General features: G+C 43.4%; 1 protein-coding gene across 1 annotated transcript in view; it reads left to right on the top strand.

The window, feature by feature from the left end:
* LOC110298462 (scavenger receptor cysteine-rich domain-containing protein SCART1-like) overlaps positions 1-18,139 on the top strand; it is a 62,354-nt gene that overhangs the window by 13,498 nt on the left and 30,717 nt on the right. Inside the window, exons 4-6 of the mRNA XM_085841114.1 lie at positions 3,287-3,431; positions 4,585-4,645; positions 17,873-18,014. Of these exons, the coding sequence (XP_085697240.1) occupies positions 3,287-3,431; positions 4,585-4,645; positions 17,873-18,014 (348 nt within the window). The remainder of the gene's footprint in view (positions 1-3,286; positions 3,432-4,584; positions 4,646-17,872; positions 18,015-18,139) is intronic.

Raw genomic sequence — 18,139 nt, 5'->3', positions numbered from 1 at the left:
AGCCATGCCCCTTGTAGCACACACCTTGTCTTCTAGGCTCCAGCTACCTGTACTCGACTGCTGCTCCTGTTCTTTTTTTTTTTTTTTATTACATATTTTCCTCAATTACATTTCCAATGCTATCCCAAAAGTCCCCCATACCGCCCCCCACTTCCCTACCCTCCCATTCCCATTCTTTTGGCCCTGGCATTCCCCTATATTGGGGCATATAAAGTTTGCAAGTCCAATGGGCCTCTCTTTCCAGTGATGGCCGACTAGGCCATCTTTCGATACATATGCAGCTAGAGACAAGAGCTCCGGGGTACTGGTTAGTTCATCATGTTGTTCCAACTATAGGGTTGCAGATCCCTTTAGCTCCTTGGGTACTTTCTCTAGCTTCTCCATTGGGAGCCCTGTGATATATCCAATAGCTGACTGTGAGCATCCACTCATGTGTTTGCTAGGCCCCTGCATAGTCTCACAAGAGACAGCTATCTTTGGGTCCTTTCAGCAAAATCTTGCTAGTGTATGCAATGGTGTCAGCGTTTAGAAGTTGATTATGGGATGGATCCCTGGAGCTGCTCCTGTTCTTGGTGGTCATCTCATGGTACTGGCATCTCCAAAACGCTGCTGTCTTCCACTGTAACTAGGCTTCACCAATAGCCTCTCATAGGCTCTCTTCATGGTGCCAAGCCTCAACTCCTTTGCATGACCTCTTCAGTCCTGGGCCATCAATTGCAACTGAGGCTGCACCTTCACCAGTGGCCTTCCATGGCCTCTCACAGTGCTGAGCCTCAGCTGCTCTGTGTGGCCCCTTCATGCCTTCAAAACCAGTACCACCTGGGTAACTCTTACATATTACCAAGTCCAGCCACAGCACAAGGTACAACCTTGGCTATCTCTGGAACACAGCCTCTGTGCTCTCAGAAAACACTTCCCAGAAGATGTCACCTCAATGATGCTGGTCTCTTCTTAATCACTGCTAATTTCTTAGCTCCAGCTAACCAGCATCAATAGTCCCAGTAATGCAAAGTTTTTGCTTTAGTAGTTCTGGTATCTTGTTAATCACAGCTGATTCTTCAGCCCCAGCTAGCCAGAACCACAGAATCTTCACAATCAAACTAGCAATGGCCCTGAAAAAAGTCTTTAATCTTCCCTCTGAAATTTCACAAGCCAGGCCTCCATCTTCTGCACTGTTCTCAACATTATCTTCCAAGCCCCTACACAACATTTGACAGAGCTCTTAACACCGAATGGATCTTCTGGCCCAAAGTTCCAAAGTCCTTCTATAGTCCTCCCCAAAACATGGTCAGGCTGTCACAAGAATACCCCACTCTTGGTACCAACTTCTGTATTAGTCAGGGTTTCCGTTCCTGCACAAACATCATGACCAAGAAGCAAATTTGGGAGGAAAGGGTTTATTCAGCTTACACTTCCATACTGTTGTTCATCACCAAGAAAGTCAGGACTGGAAATCAAGCAGGTAAGGAAGTAGGAGCTGATGCAGAGGCCATGGAAGGATGTTCTTTACTGGCTTGCTTCCCCTGGCTTTCTCAGCCTGCTCTCTTATAGAACCGAAGACTGCCAGCCCAGAGATGGTCCCACCCACAAGGGGCCTTTCCCCCTTGATCACTAATTGGGAAAATACCCCACAGCTGGATCTCATGGAGGCATTTCCACAACTGAAGCTCCTTTCTCTGTGATAACCCCAGCCTGGGTCAAGTTGGTACATAAAACCAACCAGTACACAGCTTAACCAGCAGGAGAGTGAAGGCTTACTCCCCACCACTGTTAATGTTTAGTAACCTTGCAAGAGAGCTGGTTACCAGTAGAGGGCAACTTAGCCAAAAGCCTCAGCATCCAGTGGGGATTCTGGCAGTAGAGTGGGCTGTAACTGACCTCTTGGTTATGGCTCTGGGCCTCCCCTGCCACCATCCTTCTCTGTCCACACTCTGTCTAGTTCTTTTCTCTCTGGAAGCCCCATGATCTCTCCAAGTCCCTTTTCTAGGTGGCCCCTACCAATAAAGTTGGAAAGCATGCAATCATTTTTCATTTGTTTTACTTATGGGAAATCCTGTGGATACTTTGTGTTAGCCTTAGGAGAGGGGACTTGTTTGGCCTTAGACTAGACATTGGCCTTAGTGAGTTAGAGCATGGTCATGACTGAGGTGGAGAGGCTGAAGAGAGAGGTGACCATGGGTGTGGGGAGAGGCCGCCTCTGTAACCAGGCCCCCTTTTATGTTCAGGGAAGTTGGGTCACCCACTCATCTAGCACACACCCCTGGACCACATTCTCACAATGGCTGACGCTGAGGTACTTTGTTACTGGTATCAGAGTTTACTCAGGAGCATTCCTGCGGCCGTACATTTTGTGCCATCTTTTTTGTCATTCTTAATACTTTTTTATTAAAGAATATTGGATTTTTAGTTTGACTCTGGATATTAAAAATTGTCATGAGTTCTCATATATCTTTTGACTGAGGTCATTCTGTCAGCATAACTGGTGTTTGTTATGAACTTTTAAAGGATATAAATAGGGGAAATTCAAAAGAAGGAAATCCTCTCAGAAATGGTTGCTTCCATGTGCTGTAGGTTCATCAAGGACTGACCTCTCTCTCTCTCTGTCTCTCTCTTTCTTTCTTATTTTTTCTTTCACTTCCTTTCTTCCTTCATTTCATTTTTACAAACCTAAAGATACCAGACCAATGGGAAAAATGCATTTCAGTATAAATTCCATATGTCCACCTTGACAAACAATAGCTGGTAGTGGCTCATCAGCAACTAGACAGATGAACTATGATCTTAATGGTGATGTATCCTCTTGTCTACACATTTGTTAGTGTATCTTCCAATCTCATGATGTGAACTTGCTTGCGTGGTCATTTCTTAGGTAGGAATGCTACCACAGGGAGACATACCCCTCTGGCATCTGGGATCAGGGAAAATATGTTTTTCAGTACTATGATCAATTTGCCAAGCCTGTCTACTGACAATAAACTGATCTAGGAAGGACTCAGTTCTTCATCCAGATCTTTTTGAGGCATAGAAAGGCCCTTGATGTCCTTTAGGCTGCTGGCCTTGGCAGCTATAGCCATTCAGAACTTGCTGGGAGGAGACTCCTTGTTCTCCTCATACCTTGGACTGCTTCGGATACCAGCTACAGGAAGTCCCACAGTACTGGTGCTCCCTGGGCTTTGGCACAGTAGGTAAGTGCTTGCTCTGGGTGACAGATGACATCTCTGATGTGGAGGGAGGATCTAGGGTTGCTTAAGGGCTCTGGCCTCATAACAATGCCACCCTGAGTGAGAATCCACAAGAAGCCTGGAGACAGAGACAGGTACCTGCTCTGATCGTGTCAGCCTGGGGAACTGCACTCCCAAAGAGATCTGGCATGGGACTGTACTCTCTTGGGCTGTGGCCTTTGATGCTAGCCTGTTGGAGCCTTCTTCCTGGTTGAGTGTGTGCTGGCTTTTAGTGTCAAGGATACAGAAATGTGAAATATAGGTGACTGTATTCAGGAATGGCACAGGCTGGTGATGCCTAAGGTTAATGTGTGTGTGTGTGTGTGTGTGTGTGTGTGTGTGTGTGTGTATGTGTTCATTTCTGCTAACTTTCATTTAATCAAAGTGGCCGTCTTAATGCTATCACAATGCAATGTTAATGGTAGGGAAATTTGAAGAAAAAGAAGAATTTTGATGAATGGTGAAGATGGGCTTTCCAAATATGGAGGGCTCTCAATGAAGACCTCAGACTTTTCTTCCTGTGTTGTCTTCTTGCTCCTGAAGGTACATCAGCAGAGGACTCTGTGAGTCTCATTGGGAATTTAAATGCCTGTAGTGGTAACTTGCATGTGCAGTATGGTGGACACCAAGGCCTGGTGTGTGGGGACCCAAGTTGGGGTCTGAAGGAAGCTTTAGTGATCTGCAAACAGCTTGGCTGTGGCCATGTGCAGTATACCTACCAGCATATTTTGAGACCTGAAGAGACAGAGGCACCTTGGCTTTATGGTGTTCAGTGCCATGGTGAGGAAGCCACAATTTGGGAATGTTCCCCAGGGTCCTGGGGACCCTCTGACGGTTGTGAATGCCAGTGTATAGTGTCAATTTCTTGTTCAGACGAGTCAGCTAGGGGATGGTAAGATCTTGGTCCCAAGAATCTCCTTTGTGCTTTGGAACTAAAGGAACTGAGACAAATACCCAAGGGAAGAGGGGAGGTATGGCTGGGTGGGAGTCCCTTTCCCTACAGATGCCCCGGGTGAGAGACTAAGTGAGAGCTTTCATTCCATGTCCTAAGGGAGTTCAGCTCTCATTCTCTCTGGACCCCCTCTCAGTAACTCCTTCTGAAGTCTACTGCTATCCAAAGTCAGCAATGAAGCTCTATTTTTTTTTTTTTTTTTGTCTGCCTTGGAGCACTTCAGGGAACACCTTGGAGGCTTGCACACATACTCTTGGTACTCAGGTTACAACTCTAACTAGGGGGAATTACTTGATGCTTGAGACAGGTAGCCTGTCCAGGCTCCCTTGGCATCCACTCTATCCACTGGGTATACTCAAATCATGGCACTGTAGTCCTAGGAGGATGACAGTGTTGCCTCTGTCATGCCAGGGAACAACAAAGGGTGGTGTCAGCACCAGGAGTCCTTTGTATGCTACTTCAAGATGAGGAAGTAAGTCAGTAAGTCTGTCTGTCTTGGTCACTCACCATGTGAATAGGCTTCCAGGACCAGTTTCTTTTTCTTTTGTCCTACTAGAGGGTTTCATACCAGAAGCCAGGCTGGGCAGTGGTGGCAGTCCCTGTACTGGGACTCCAGAGCGGTTGAGTAAAAACATCCTGCTCCGGAAGTGTGACTCGATGAAGGAGGAAGCCAATGTCCTGTGCAGGCAGCTGGAGTGTGGCACTGCTCTGCAGTGGTCCAGAGCCCACCATGAAGTAGACACAGGAACAGAAATTTGTGGCTTGCCGGGGAGTCGAGTCTGACATTTTTCATTGCAAGTTCAATACGAATTTCCTAAAGCAGTGTGACCATCCAGTCTACACCCAAGTCATATGCATAGGTAGGAACATTGTTTGCTGTTAACTGTTTATACCTAGGTGTTGGATGTCTGTATATGAAGAACAGACTCACCATCTACCCCTCAGGAAGAGTCAATGGAGTCCTGTCTTGTTCATCATGAATGATATTAGTCCATGTTACCACTGAGAAGTGCTTCTGGGAGGCCTGGGGTTACCCCAGTGGGCATTGCTGTGGCTTGGTCTTCTGCGCTCATGGTGCCTGTCCAGTCTGCGACCTGAGTACAGGGAATTGAAGTCAGTGTCTTATTCACTGTATATGGGGAACAAGAGTCCTCATAATGCCAGAAACCAAGTGACCAGAAGGAGTGTTTGTGCTCAGAATATGTGTGGTGTCAAAGGCTCAAGGGAGGGCAGGGCAGGGGATCAGGGTCTTTGGTCTTTGGTCTTGTGGTCCCCTATGTCAGGGCTAATGAGAGCGGTCCTGTATCCATCCAAACCATTCCTTTTAGGGGACAGGATGACAGCCATCAGGTTCTATCGTCCAGTAACTGCACGGAGAGGGCCCTGACCTCAGTTGCTTCAGTTCAGATTTATCCCAAGGACACATGATGGTCAGGTTGGTGGGTGCTAGGCACCCATGTGAGAGTTCCCCAGAGGTTTTGTGAGGACTGACCTGGGGCACCATCTGCAGGCTGACTTGGACTTGCTCACAGCTCACATGGTTTTCTGGGAGCTGGTGTGGTGTGGTCTGATTCACATCTGGAGTTTCCAGTTTGGCTGGCCTCAGTGCCTGTGTAGAAAATGGCTTTCCATTATGTAGCTAATGAATCACAGATATTCCATTGTGCATGGAAGGATACCGATGTGGCCAAAATGCTTCACTAAGTTTTCCAGGGGGAAGTGAGTCAGGTTATGGACTGGCAGGGTGTGATGTGATGTGATTAGGGTTGGGGTCTAGGGTCTGTGCTGTGATGACCATGAACAGCTAGATGGGTGACACAGGGTCTGTGTCCTTTATCTCATTTTCCTCTCTAGACTCTTAAATAGTTTTCACTTTAGTCTTTTGGATAAATGTCTGCTCAGCTCTGGCATCAACCTCAGAGATAGGCTGAGGGTCATTTGGGGTATGGGTGTTTTGCATACTCTGTATGGTCATCCTTTGTTTGCATATGCCTCACAGCCCCCCCCCCCCCTTATTGTTTCCATCTGTAAGATGACAGTTTCAACGTGCCCGATTTGGTGTTTGCTCTCTGTTTACTGCCTTCTGCTTTGGTGTCACATATAAAGCTTGACTTTGAAAGTCCAAAGTCCTGCATCATCACCTCCTGCTTTTGGTTAAGACTGTTGTCCTTCAGCACTGTGTTCAGGGCTATGATGGGTGTTGAGTTCACCTTTCTTCCTTGTATTTAGAGGATCAGTTCCACACATCCCACGTGTGTGTTCAGTTTCCTCAGCACCTAACTCAGGACATTGTGCTTCCTGAACAAATGGCCATGAACAGACCTTTGAAAAACAGGATTTATTACGGACTAGATTATTCTGTCTCGGCAGAACTAAGCTGTCCTAACCTGTAACTTGTGTCCTCTCAAGAATGGTACAGGTCTGCAAAAGAGATAGGCTGTTTCTGCCCACTGGCCTCCTAGCCATAATGTACTACCTCACCTGGATGTAGAGACAGTTTCTTCTTTGAATCCACAAAAGGGGAGCTGCTAGGAGCAGATATGTCTCAACAACAAAAGAATAAATAATATTAAATGTCATATTCTGTGTATTTCTGATGTTCTTGAAAACAACTACCTATGTAAAGTAATCTGGACTGTTGTATGTTAACTACTCTCAGCTATTTCTAATTAAATTATCTGAAAACACCCTAACAATAAACTCAGAACCATGAATTTTCTATCTAGCCCTTAATTCATAGGGTTAAACATCCCAGATCAGTTTGTAATGGGTCCAAGCCTTGTACTTTTAAAATTTTGTATCAAGAGAAGAAATTTATACCAATGATAACCTTGATTCTGTATCAAAATAAATTCTGTACCAAAATAAGAAACTATGACTTCAACTTAGTAACTATTGTAAAGATTTCTACCAAATGCGATTATGGTTACACAATCAATTCTAGCTATTTCCTCCCTGTTCCAATTATGACCATTTCAACATTCCCTAAAAAGACAACTAGAATAACTACCTCTAGACCCCCACGTCCAGAGAACTGGGGTAATGACTGTTCACAACTTCTTCAAGCTGAACATGGGCATTGAGTCTTTAGAGATGTTTAAATGGGAATACTCATAGAAAACAAGACAGTAGTAAGGGGCCAAGGAGTGAGGTTTCTAAGATATAGAATGCGGATGGTAATAAGGGGAAAGGGGAATAATGGAACAGGAAGTGATGGATGGGAGGACATGGTAGAAGAAGGATATATATATATATATATATATATATATATAATATTTACTTACATGTATATATGGCCATATATGTATATATGACCATATATATATTATAAGTTATATATATCTTCTATATATTTTTTATATATAACCCTACATAAAATATTTATACATATTATATCTATCTATCTCTATCTATCTATCTATCTATCTATCTATCTATCTATCTATCTATCTATCTGGTTATAATGGAGTTAACCTACTACAGGGATATAATGCCTCATTCAGAGATCATTGCCTATAAAAGAAAAAGCCTTGTCCCAAATATAGGATACCCCCTTTCTAGTTATTGATCCTTGGGCTCCCATAGGCCCATCCATGGGCTCCCATAGGCCCATCCAAACATTATAGTCTATTGCTATTTTTCTTGGTTACCCTCCAGAACTTGAGGATAAGACACTATTTCTGAAGGTACCACATATGAGTCATAGAACATGGAAAAGTCAGGCTGATATCAACCTGGAAGCTACCATTGGACTGAGCACAGGGTTCCCAATGAAGGAGCTAGAGAAAGGACCTAATGAGCTGAAGGGATTTGCAGCCCCATAGGAGGAACAACAATACAAACTAACTAGTACCCTCAGAGCTCCCAGGGACTAAACCACCAACCAAAGAAAACATATGGTAGGACTCATGGCTCCAGCTGCATATGTAGCAGTGGATGTCCTAGTTGGTCATCAATGGGAGGAGACACCCTTGGTCCTGTGAAGGCTCTATGCCCCAGTGTAGGGGAATGCCAGGGCCAGGAAGCAGGAGTGGGTGGGTTGGTGAGCAGGAGGAACGGGGGAGGACATAGGGGGTTTTTGGAGGGGAAACCAGGAAAGAAGATAACATTTGAAATGTAAATAAAGAAAATATCTAATAAAAAATCTAAAATTAAAAAAAGAAGATTGTGAGGACTGTGCCTGCTCATTGCTGCAGTCTGAGTCTGAAGCCCCCCAGAAGCCCATGTATTTGAATACTTAGTACTCAACTAACAACACTGCTGTAGATTATTTAGAAAATGGAGCCTGGTTGGATAATATGGATTGATTACTAGGGGAAGGTGGGTCTTGAGATTTTAGAGCCCAGATCCACATCCTGTGTTTTCTCTGCTTCCTTCTACATTAGGATGCAATGAGATTGCCTGCCTCACATTTCTGCTGCCTGCCTTTCTCTTTATGGCAGACTGCATCTCCTTAACTTAATACTCACGTAAATCCTTTCTCCATTTACCTTCCTCAGGTCACAGCAAGAAGGGAAATGTTGAAAGTCACACAGTGCCTAATTGGCCCCCCATGATGAAGGCTGGGGATGATAGTCACACAGTGCCTAAGTGGCTCCCCCAACCCCCCGTGCTGAAGGTTGGGTGGGTGTACACGAATGTTTGATTCTCAGGCTCTGTGAGAAAGGATTCTGAAAATGGGGCCTCAAGTGCTTCTTATCGTATATTTCCTTCCCAGGAACCTGTGGGCCAGGACACCTAGAAAGTCTGTTGTGTCTCACCGTGTCACAGGTGTCCCGTGGTTTGCTCCTTTCTCTCTCTCCCTTGAGTTAGTCTCTTGGGCAGGACTTCTTAAGCTAAATTTCCTGACTGGGCTCTAGATTTATTTAATTATGTAAAGCAAAGTTTGATTTCTTTTACAGCTTCTCCATATTTGGGTGAAATGTATTGCTAGATTTTTAATGTGTAATGGAGTTTTTATATCATTTTTGACTCTTCAGTCAAGATAATGGTTAACTAAATAATTTACATGCTTATACATATCCTGCAACTTTATAAGGTAGTGTGTTACCTCTGTTACTTTCTTTGTGAAGGCCTCTGGATTTTCTACATATGAGTTCTACTCATCTCTAAACAGATCTTTGCTCTGTCTAGCCTGGCAGCCCGTCTTCTTTTCTTCTGGTTTTCCTCTTTTGGTTTCTTTTGTATTGCTTCCAGTGTTCAGTGGGTGCTATGAACATGGGCATGCTTCTCATGTCCCTGATCTTAGGACCAAGACTTTCAGTCTTAGTCTTGTGTGCTTGAGTACATTGCTAACTGCAGTGCTTTCTAAACACTCATTGGTGATACGTTACAAATTTCTGTTTTTTTCCAATTCTTTTGAATAATTTAAGGATACCAACTATATTAAAAACACAATTTGAGATTATCATTTCCCTTCCCTTTGATGTATTAGTGCTTTCTAGTATGGTGGTTGTTTTTTATGTATTGAATCAACTTTGCCTTTCTGAGATAAACCTTTATTATTAATTAATTAATAAATTATTTCACTTTACATCCCACTTATTGCCCCCTTCTGGTCACCTCCTTACCCCTCCCATTCTTCTCAGATAGGATGGGGGCCCTCTGGGGATTCCCTCACCCTGGTACTCTGTGGGGCTAGGTGCATCCTCTTCTACTAAGGTCAGACAAGGCTGTCCAGCTAGAATAACATATCCTATGGACAGTCCATAGCTTTTGGAATAGCCCCCACTCCATTTATTTGGGACCCACGTGAAGACCAAGCTGTATATGTGCAGGAGGCCTAGGTCCAACCCATGCATACTCTTTGGTTGGTGGTTCAGTCTCTAAGAGCCCCAAGAGTCCAGGTTAGTTGACTCTACTGGTATTCCTGTGGAGTTCCTATCCTGTTCAGGATCCACAATCCTTCCCTGTATTCTTCCATAAGAGTCTCCAAGCTCTATCCACTGTTTGACTGTGAACATCTGCATCTGACTGAGTCAGCTGCTGGGAGCTTCTCAGAGGAAAGCCATACTAGACTACTGTCGGCAAGTATAATAGAATATCATTAATAGTGTTGGTGATTGGTGCTTGCTTATGGGAGGGGTCTCAAGTTGGGTTGGTTATTGGCTGGTCATTTCTTCAGTTTCTGCTCCATCCACTGTTCCTGCATTTCTGGTAGACAGGATAAATTTTGGGTTGAAAGCTTTGTGGGTGGGTTGGTGTTCCTATCACTCCACTGGGGTTCCTATCACTCCACTGGGGTTCCTGCCTGGCTATAGGAGGTAGCTTCTTCAGGTTCCACATCCCCAATGCTGTGAGTCACAGCTAAGGTCACTCCCATTGATTCTTGGACAACTTCCTTATCACAGGTCTGTCTCATCCCCCTACCTCCCTACCTCCATTGGTTGTAGATTTCCATTATTTGAAATAAATCGTAATTGGTTCTGGTACGCCATTCCATTTGCAGTTAATTTCTGTATTCTTCAATGTTGTTGAGACTTTTGCTTCAGAATCTTTAGGATGCTAGTCTGTAATTTTTTATTATTGTGATGCCTTTGTCTGGCTTTTCTAGCAGGATGATGCATACACAGAGGTAGAGAGCTATTTCTCATGCACTTTTCTTTATTCTAGGTTGTTTTTTTTTGCATTTAGTAATGGTGTTTATTTATTTATTTATTGCCATTTATTAAATGCTTTTACTTATTTATATTCCAAATGTTGCTTCCCTTCCTGGTCCCCTCTCCCAGAGTCCTTCATCACCCCAACACCCCTCCCCTTTGCCTCTGTGAGGGTGCTCTCCCAACCCCTCACACACCTCCACTTCACCCTTTAGTGTCTCCCTTCCCTGGAGCATCAAGCCTCTATAGAATTAGCCACATCCTCTCTGACTGAGGGCAGACAATGTAGTCCTCTGCTACATGTGTCAGGAGCCACATGCCAGCCCACGTAGGCTCTTTGGTTGGTGACTTAGTCTCTGGGAGCTCTGAGGGATCTGGGTTAGTTGATACTGTTGTTCTTCCTATGTGGTTGCCATCTCATTCAGCTCTTTCAATTCTTCCCCTAACTCTTCCATGGGGGTCCCCAATCTCAGTCCAATGGTTGGCTGTGAGTATCTGTCTCAGTCAGGTGCTGGTTGAGACTCTCAGAGGACAGCCATGCTATGCTCCTGTCTGCAAGCATAACACAGCATCAGCAATAGTGTCAAGGTTTAGTGACTTCACATGGGATGGATCCCAAGTTGGGCTTGCCACTGGACTGCCCAACTTCAGTCTCTGATCCATTTTTGTCCCTACATTTCTTTTTAGACAGGAACAATTCTGGGACAAAAATTTTGAAGATGAGTGGGTGGTCCCATTTCTCCATTGGAGGCTATGTCTATTTACTGGAGATGGTCTCTTCAGGTTCCATCTCCCGAGTGTTGGGCATTTTAGCTAAGATCATTCCCACTGAGTCCTGGGAGCCTCTCACAACCCAGGTCTCTGGGACTTTCTAGAGGGTCCTTCTAAAATATCCTTCTACATACTGCATTCCACCCACCTCAGCCCCACCCCCCTCCCCCTGCAACTGCAAATTTCCATTCATTATTCTGGCCATCTGGACTTCCCTCCTGTCTTCCCCCGTACCTGATCCTGTCCCCTTTTCCTCTCCTCCCCTCTCCCATTCAGGTCCCTCCCTCCCTCTGCCTCACTCGTATAAAGTTTAGCTATTAATTTTAAAACATTCTTGTTTTTTCTTTTCTTTTTGTGTCTTTCCTTTCCTTTCCTTTTCTTATTTATTTATTTATTTATTTATTTATTTAACATCATGATTATTGGCCCCTCCTCCCAATTACTACTCATACAGTCCCTCCTCCATCTCCCTGCCCTTCCCTCTGAGAGGTTGGAGACCTACCCTGAGCATCACCCCACCCTGGTACATCAAGTCTCTGCAGGGCTAGGCTCATCCTCTCTCACTGAGGTTAGACAAAGCAGCCCAGTTAGGGGAACAGGATCCACAGACAGGCAACAGCTTTAGGAATAGCCCCTACTCCATTTGTTGTGAGACCATACAAAGTCTGGTCTGCACATCTGCTACATATGTGTGGGGGCCGAAGGTCCAGTCTATGTATGTTCTTTGGTTGGTGCTTCAGTCTCTGAGAGCCACCAAGGGTCCAGCTTAGTTGACTTTGTTGGTCTTCCTGTAGAGTTTCTATCCTTTCTGGGGCCCTCTATCCTTCCCTTTTTCGCAAGACTCCCCCAGCTCTATCTAATGTTTGTCTATGGGCCTTTGCATATGTTTCATTCAGCTGCTGGGTGGAGTCTCTCAGAGAACAATTTTGTTGGCTCATGCATGCAAGCATAGAGTATCAGTAATAGTGTCAGGGATTGGTGCTTGCCCATAGGATGGGTCTTAAGTTGGGCCAGTTACTGTTTGGCCATTCCCTCAGTCTCTGCTCTATTTACTGTTTGGCCTTTTCTCTTGTCTTTCCCTACATTATTTATTTAACATCGTGATTATTGGCCCCTCCTCCCAATTACCACTCATACAGTCCCTCCTCTATCTCCCTGCCCTTCCCTCTGAGAGGTTGGAGACCTACCCTGAGTATCACCCCACCCTGGTACATCAAGTCTCTGCAGGGCTCTTTCCCTACACTAGATTCTGAATATAGGTGTTTATAGTAAAAAATATCCTTCTACATACTGCATACTTCTTATTTTTCATTTGGTATGTTGTATTTTTATTTGTGTTTTCATTTTCTTTTTGATTTGTTAGATTCTTAAATACTTATTTTAAAATCACATGTGTACATGTGCACGTGTGTGCGTGTGTGTGTGTGTGCGTGTGTGTGTGTGTGTGTGTGTGTGCCTGTGTAGGCCAGAAGAAGGGCTCAGATCTCCTGGCAGTGGAGTTGCAGTTGGGGTTATGAGTTGTCTGATGTGGGTGCTGGGAACTGAACTCAGGTCTCTGTAAGAACTCTAAATGCATTTAGCTACAAAGTTATCTCTCCAGTCCCATGATTTGATTTTTTTTTTTTGCCTCATTAATTGTCTGAGTTCTTTTTAAATTTTCATTTAAACCAGATTTTAAATTTATTCACTATGTCGGGAGGTCTGTGTGCCAATCAGTCTCAGATGCTTTTGAGGGTTGCTGCATTCTCTACCTCCTGACCATGTTGCCTGTGGCTGTTCTGTCTACTGTGCTTGGAGCTTTCTAAGTCTGTAGTCACTATTGCAGAGCTGTGTACACCTCTTCTTTTCCCCAACAACTTCTTTCTTTATTTCCCCGAGTTCTGCTGTTTATGTGCTGTGTGCTGTTGTTCATCGTTGGTGAACTGACACCTCGGTCAGTTTATAGCGGTCCTTTTGGTCTCATGCCCCAGTGTTTTTCTTACAGCCTTTCTGGTCTGGTGTCATTGTGCACTCAATGTTTAATCTGTCCTTTCACTGTCAACCTATCTGTGAGTGAATAAAAAGCAAATCTGTCATAGATAATATGTAATATTTTTGTAATAATCTGGAATTCTTTCCCTTTGATAATAGATTTAATTCATTCTCATCTAAAGTAACTGCTCACTAGGCATTGATATGTCTTCTGTTTTGTTGTCTATTTCTGAATGTCTTACAAGTTTTAAACCCTTTTTATTTTTTCCATAATTGCATTTTGTGTTTATTGATTATTTAATAGTATGTAGTTTTAGAAATTGACTTTTCATCATATTCCAGTTTACTTATATTTTATTATTTAAAAGTTATTTAATTGATAATCAAGATTATATGTATTTTTTGGTACACTATGTAGCTTTTAAAATACATATATATGTGGTATTGTGTTCAAATTTGATAATCATATGTATTTAATCAGAAGCATGTCATTTTCTTTTGATGAATACATTCAAAACTTGTTCCTAGGCTTCTTTGGAAACATATGATACAGTATATATGGCCTTCTTATTGTCCCATAGAATAGCAACTATTTTTCTTATTAAATGCAACTTAGTGCCCATCGATCAACTTTTATACATCTATTCTTCTCTCCTGCCCTTTCCAGCCTTTGGCACACACAATGCTAAGATTAAGTTCTACGAGATAATCTCTCATACTCTGTGTATGAGTCATACCACCAGTGTTTGTCTTTCTCTGCATGTTTTTTTCACTTAACATAATGATCACCAGTTCCTGATATGCTGTTGGAAATGACGGGATTTCATGATCTCATGGCAGAGTAGTGTGTATACACATTTTCTTTATCTACTTATCAGATGATAGATGGTTAGGTTGGTAAACTAGCTTGGATCTTACTAATAACATTGTAATAAACAATCGAGTGTAGATTCAAGATATTTCAAAATTGTTTTCCTAGAGTTACTTTGCTACTACAGTTTATGCCTTTAATTTATAATGATAAACTCTGAGTTAACATCAACTTGACTTCCAAAATTTTGCAATATATATGTGACATATATGTGTACATAGACATATATATTATATATATTCTGTTCCTATATTATTTGTTTTCCCTTTTAAGCCATTTTCATAAATTAAACTTCATATTTTATAGCTTTAAATTAGGATTTATGTATTAATGTTTTATATCATGTAAGAGAAAAAGAAGCTGCATTTGAAAATCACAGAAAGAACAGTACCCATGCTCTATTATGCCCATATATGCCAGTGTTCTTTTTTTCTTCACATAACTTCGGGACCCTTTACTTCAAAGAGGAGTATTGCTGGAGATAAAAAAACAAATCATTGTTTGACTTTTCCAGTTCTTTGGACTTCTTTCCCTACCTCTGGTTTTTACCTTCCTGATTTTGATGAGACATTGGCTGTTGGTTTTTCTGTGAATCTGGAATACATGAACAGCAACTTCTCTGTTGCTGTGTCAGGACTTTCTGTTTTTCAATAGTTTATTTAAAATATATTGCCTTTGTGTTTTTAAAATTTCTTGATATGTTAATTGATATGTCAACTTAGTAATGTTAAATTTTATTTCTTATTTCTCTAATTGCTCAAGGAAATTAAAAACAGCTAAGGTATATAATGTGTTTTTCTTGTCCTTTTGAGATGGGGCCCAGGTTGACCTAAAACTTGGTAGCTGGGGATAACTGAATCTACCAAATCTCTTGTTCCCACCTTCCAAGTGCTGCTGCAGGCATGTGCCAACACTCCTGTCAAAACCACAACATTTTAATATGCGTATACATCGTGAATAGATCAAGTGGACATAGTATCTGTGTAACCTCATAACCCAATCATTTCTTTGTGGTGAGAATAGTATCTATTGTTTTAGATACATAGGTCCACATGAAGTTTTGGCAACCTTTGTATTCTACTGATGCTCAGCTGTAACATTGACCCTCATAGTGTCACAGTAAAGAACAGAACCTCTTAGTGTTTTGGTTAGTCTGCCTGGTTTTTCCAAGTATCTTGGTCCTAATTTTCATAGACTGTTAGGCACTGTTAAATGTGATGTTAGGACAATGGCAGTATACCATGGGAGTTGGTAACCAAGGTATGACAGCTCAGTCAAAAGCCTGAGGTTTCACTGAGGATTCCCAGTTAGAAGAGGATATGCCTTCACTATCTGCCTTCCCCATGGCTGGGTCCCATCTTTTTTTCTGGAGGTGGATACAGGCTGCTCTTCTCTAACTTGTCTCCCTGGCCATACTTCTCATTCTTCCCCACCTAGAAGCCCCATAACCTCCTTGAGCATCTCATGGGGAGTGGCTCCAGCTTCTTTCCAGTTGGACAGCTTACAAATATTTCTCATTTGTTAGCTGTGTTTGTGGGAATTTCTGAGGACCTGTGGTGGGGTGAACTGCCCTATGAGACACTCCTAGATAAGAAGAAAAAGGTGAAATCATAAAAATTTTATGTCTATTTATTAACAACTAACAAGTCTTGGAAAGACTCTGGTCCTTATTGAGATCTTCTATTTGAGGGAGAGAACAATATTTGCTGCCGTGTTTTATTTACACTGGTTTCAAGAGGCACAGCCATCGAAGCCTTGCTGTATGACTTCTTGTCCTCCTTACACCTGGGGTTGTACTGGGTACCAGCTGCAGGAAGTTCCACACCACTGATGCTTTCTGAGCCCTGGCACAGTGAGTGAAAGCCTTTTTGAGTTACAGATGACAGCTCTGATGTAAGGGAGGCTCCCAGAGTGCTTACAGGCACTGCCCCTAGAACAGCATCACTCTAAATTAGAGCCCGCCTTTTGTCTGGAGACTGAACAAGTTCCTGAACTGAGACTATCAGTTTGGAGAACTGATGCTGCGGTGAAATCCAGAATGACACTATCCTCTCTGGCTCTGTGGCTTCTGCTTCTGGCCTGCTGGGTCCTCCCTTCTGGTGAGTGAACACTGCTGTTTACAGAGCCTGTATGTGAGGGACACAGGTGTACAAAATATTGCCAACCAAGATCAGTGACAGAATAGCATTGCTGATATCTGATGCCTCATTTCTTTGTGCTCATTTCTGCTAACTAAAGTTTCACTGGAGAAACCATTTTGATTCTGTTATAATTCAGAATATTCATAGTGAGGGAATCTGAGAAAAAGGAGTAACTGTGATGGACAGCAAAGATGGGCTTTCTCATTAAGAAGCATTTTGAATGAAATTCTCAGTATCTTCTCCATCTAACTCATGTCTCATCTCAGAAGGACTGGTTGGGGAGGATTCCCTGAATCTCGTAGATGGTGCAAACCAATGTGATGGCCGTCTGCAAATAGAACACAGTGAGCAGCAAGGCCTTGTGTGTGGTGACCACTGGGGCATGCAGGAAGCTTCAGTGACCTGCAGACATCTTGGCTGTAGCCATGCACGTTCAACCCTCCAGTATGTTTTGAGACCTGAAGAAATGAATTCACCCTGGCTGTATGGTACCAAGTGCAGTGGTGAGGAGGCCACGCTCTGGGAGTGTTCTCTGGGAGGCTGGGGGCCCCTCAGTGACTGCAAGTGCCAGTGTGTGGTATCCATTATCTGTTCAGGTGAGTCAGATGAAGGCTGCTCAAATCCCTAGGTTCCCTCCCCCCCCCATTCTTCTTTTATTTTGCCTTGTAAGTGGAGGCATTGAGACAAGTGTCCAGGGAGGAGGGGGTATGGTCAGGTGTGAGCACTTTGCTCCTGAGTTCCATGATGAGAGACCATAAGGGATGCTTACTTTCCCTGTTCTAAAGAAAATCAGTCCTCACTCTCCTTGTTCCTCTCCTTAATAACTTTTCTTGTATATATTTTTAAAAGTCAGCCATCAGGTTCATGTGCCATTGCTTTACTTAGATCACCTCAGGAAACACCTTGAGGTCCCCACACTGTCACTGTGTAGTAGGCATAGCTCAAGTCAGGGAGACTTGGCATATTAGTTTTTGAGGAAAGAGTCCTCACCCCATGTGATCCTGTGCCTTTGTGGCATTCTGGAAGGATCGACTCCATTTGCCTGTTATTTCAGGGTAGTTCTAAAGGCTGGGGACACTGCCAGGGATCTTGTGCAATGCTTTAGACTAAAAAAGTCACTCTGCAGACTCTGATCATGTACCTTTGGCAGAAGCTTCTAGGAGCTGGTTTTGTCCCCTGTGCCACCAGGTAATAACTTTCAACAAGTCAGGCTGGCCAGAGGTGCCAGTCCATGTGCTGGGTCTCCTGAGTTGTTGAGTGGGTCTTCCATACTCCTGAAATGTGACCTACAGAAGGAAGAGGCAAGTATCTTGTGCAGACAGCTGGAGTGTGGCACCGCTCTGCAGTGGTCCAAAACTCACCATGGAAGTCAAGAACAGAAATTCGTGTCTTGCCAAGGAACAGAGGTTGACATTTTCTACTGCAAGATCAATGTGAACTTTTTAGAGCAGTGCGACCTTCAATCTTACACCCAGGTGGTGTGCACAGGTAGGAATGTCCTATGATGAGGTTGTGAGTGTGGGTATTGGGTAGCTGATTATGAAGAAAGGGGATCAGGCCTCTGCTCCACAGTATATGGTCAATAGAATCTTCTCTGTTCATCACGGTTGTTG

Source organism: Mus caroli, unplaced genomic scaffold (genome assembly GCF_978045245.1).
Source record: "Mus caroli unplaced genomic scaffold, Mus_caroli_1 scaffold_8, whole genome shotgun sequence".
Lineage (NCBI taxonomy): Eukaryota > Metazoa > Chordata > Mammalia > Rodentia > Muridae > Mus > Mus caroli.
Note: the sequence above shows the minus strand (reverse complement) of the source record. Positions and strands in the feature narration are given on the sequence as shown.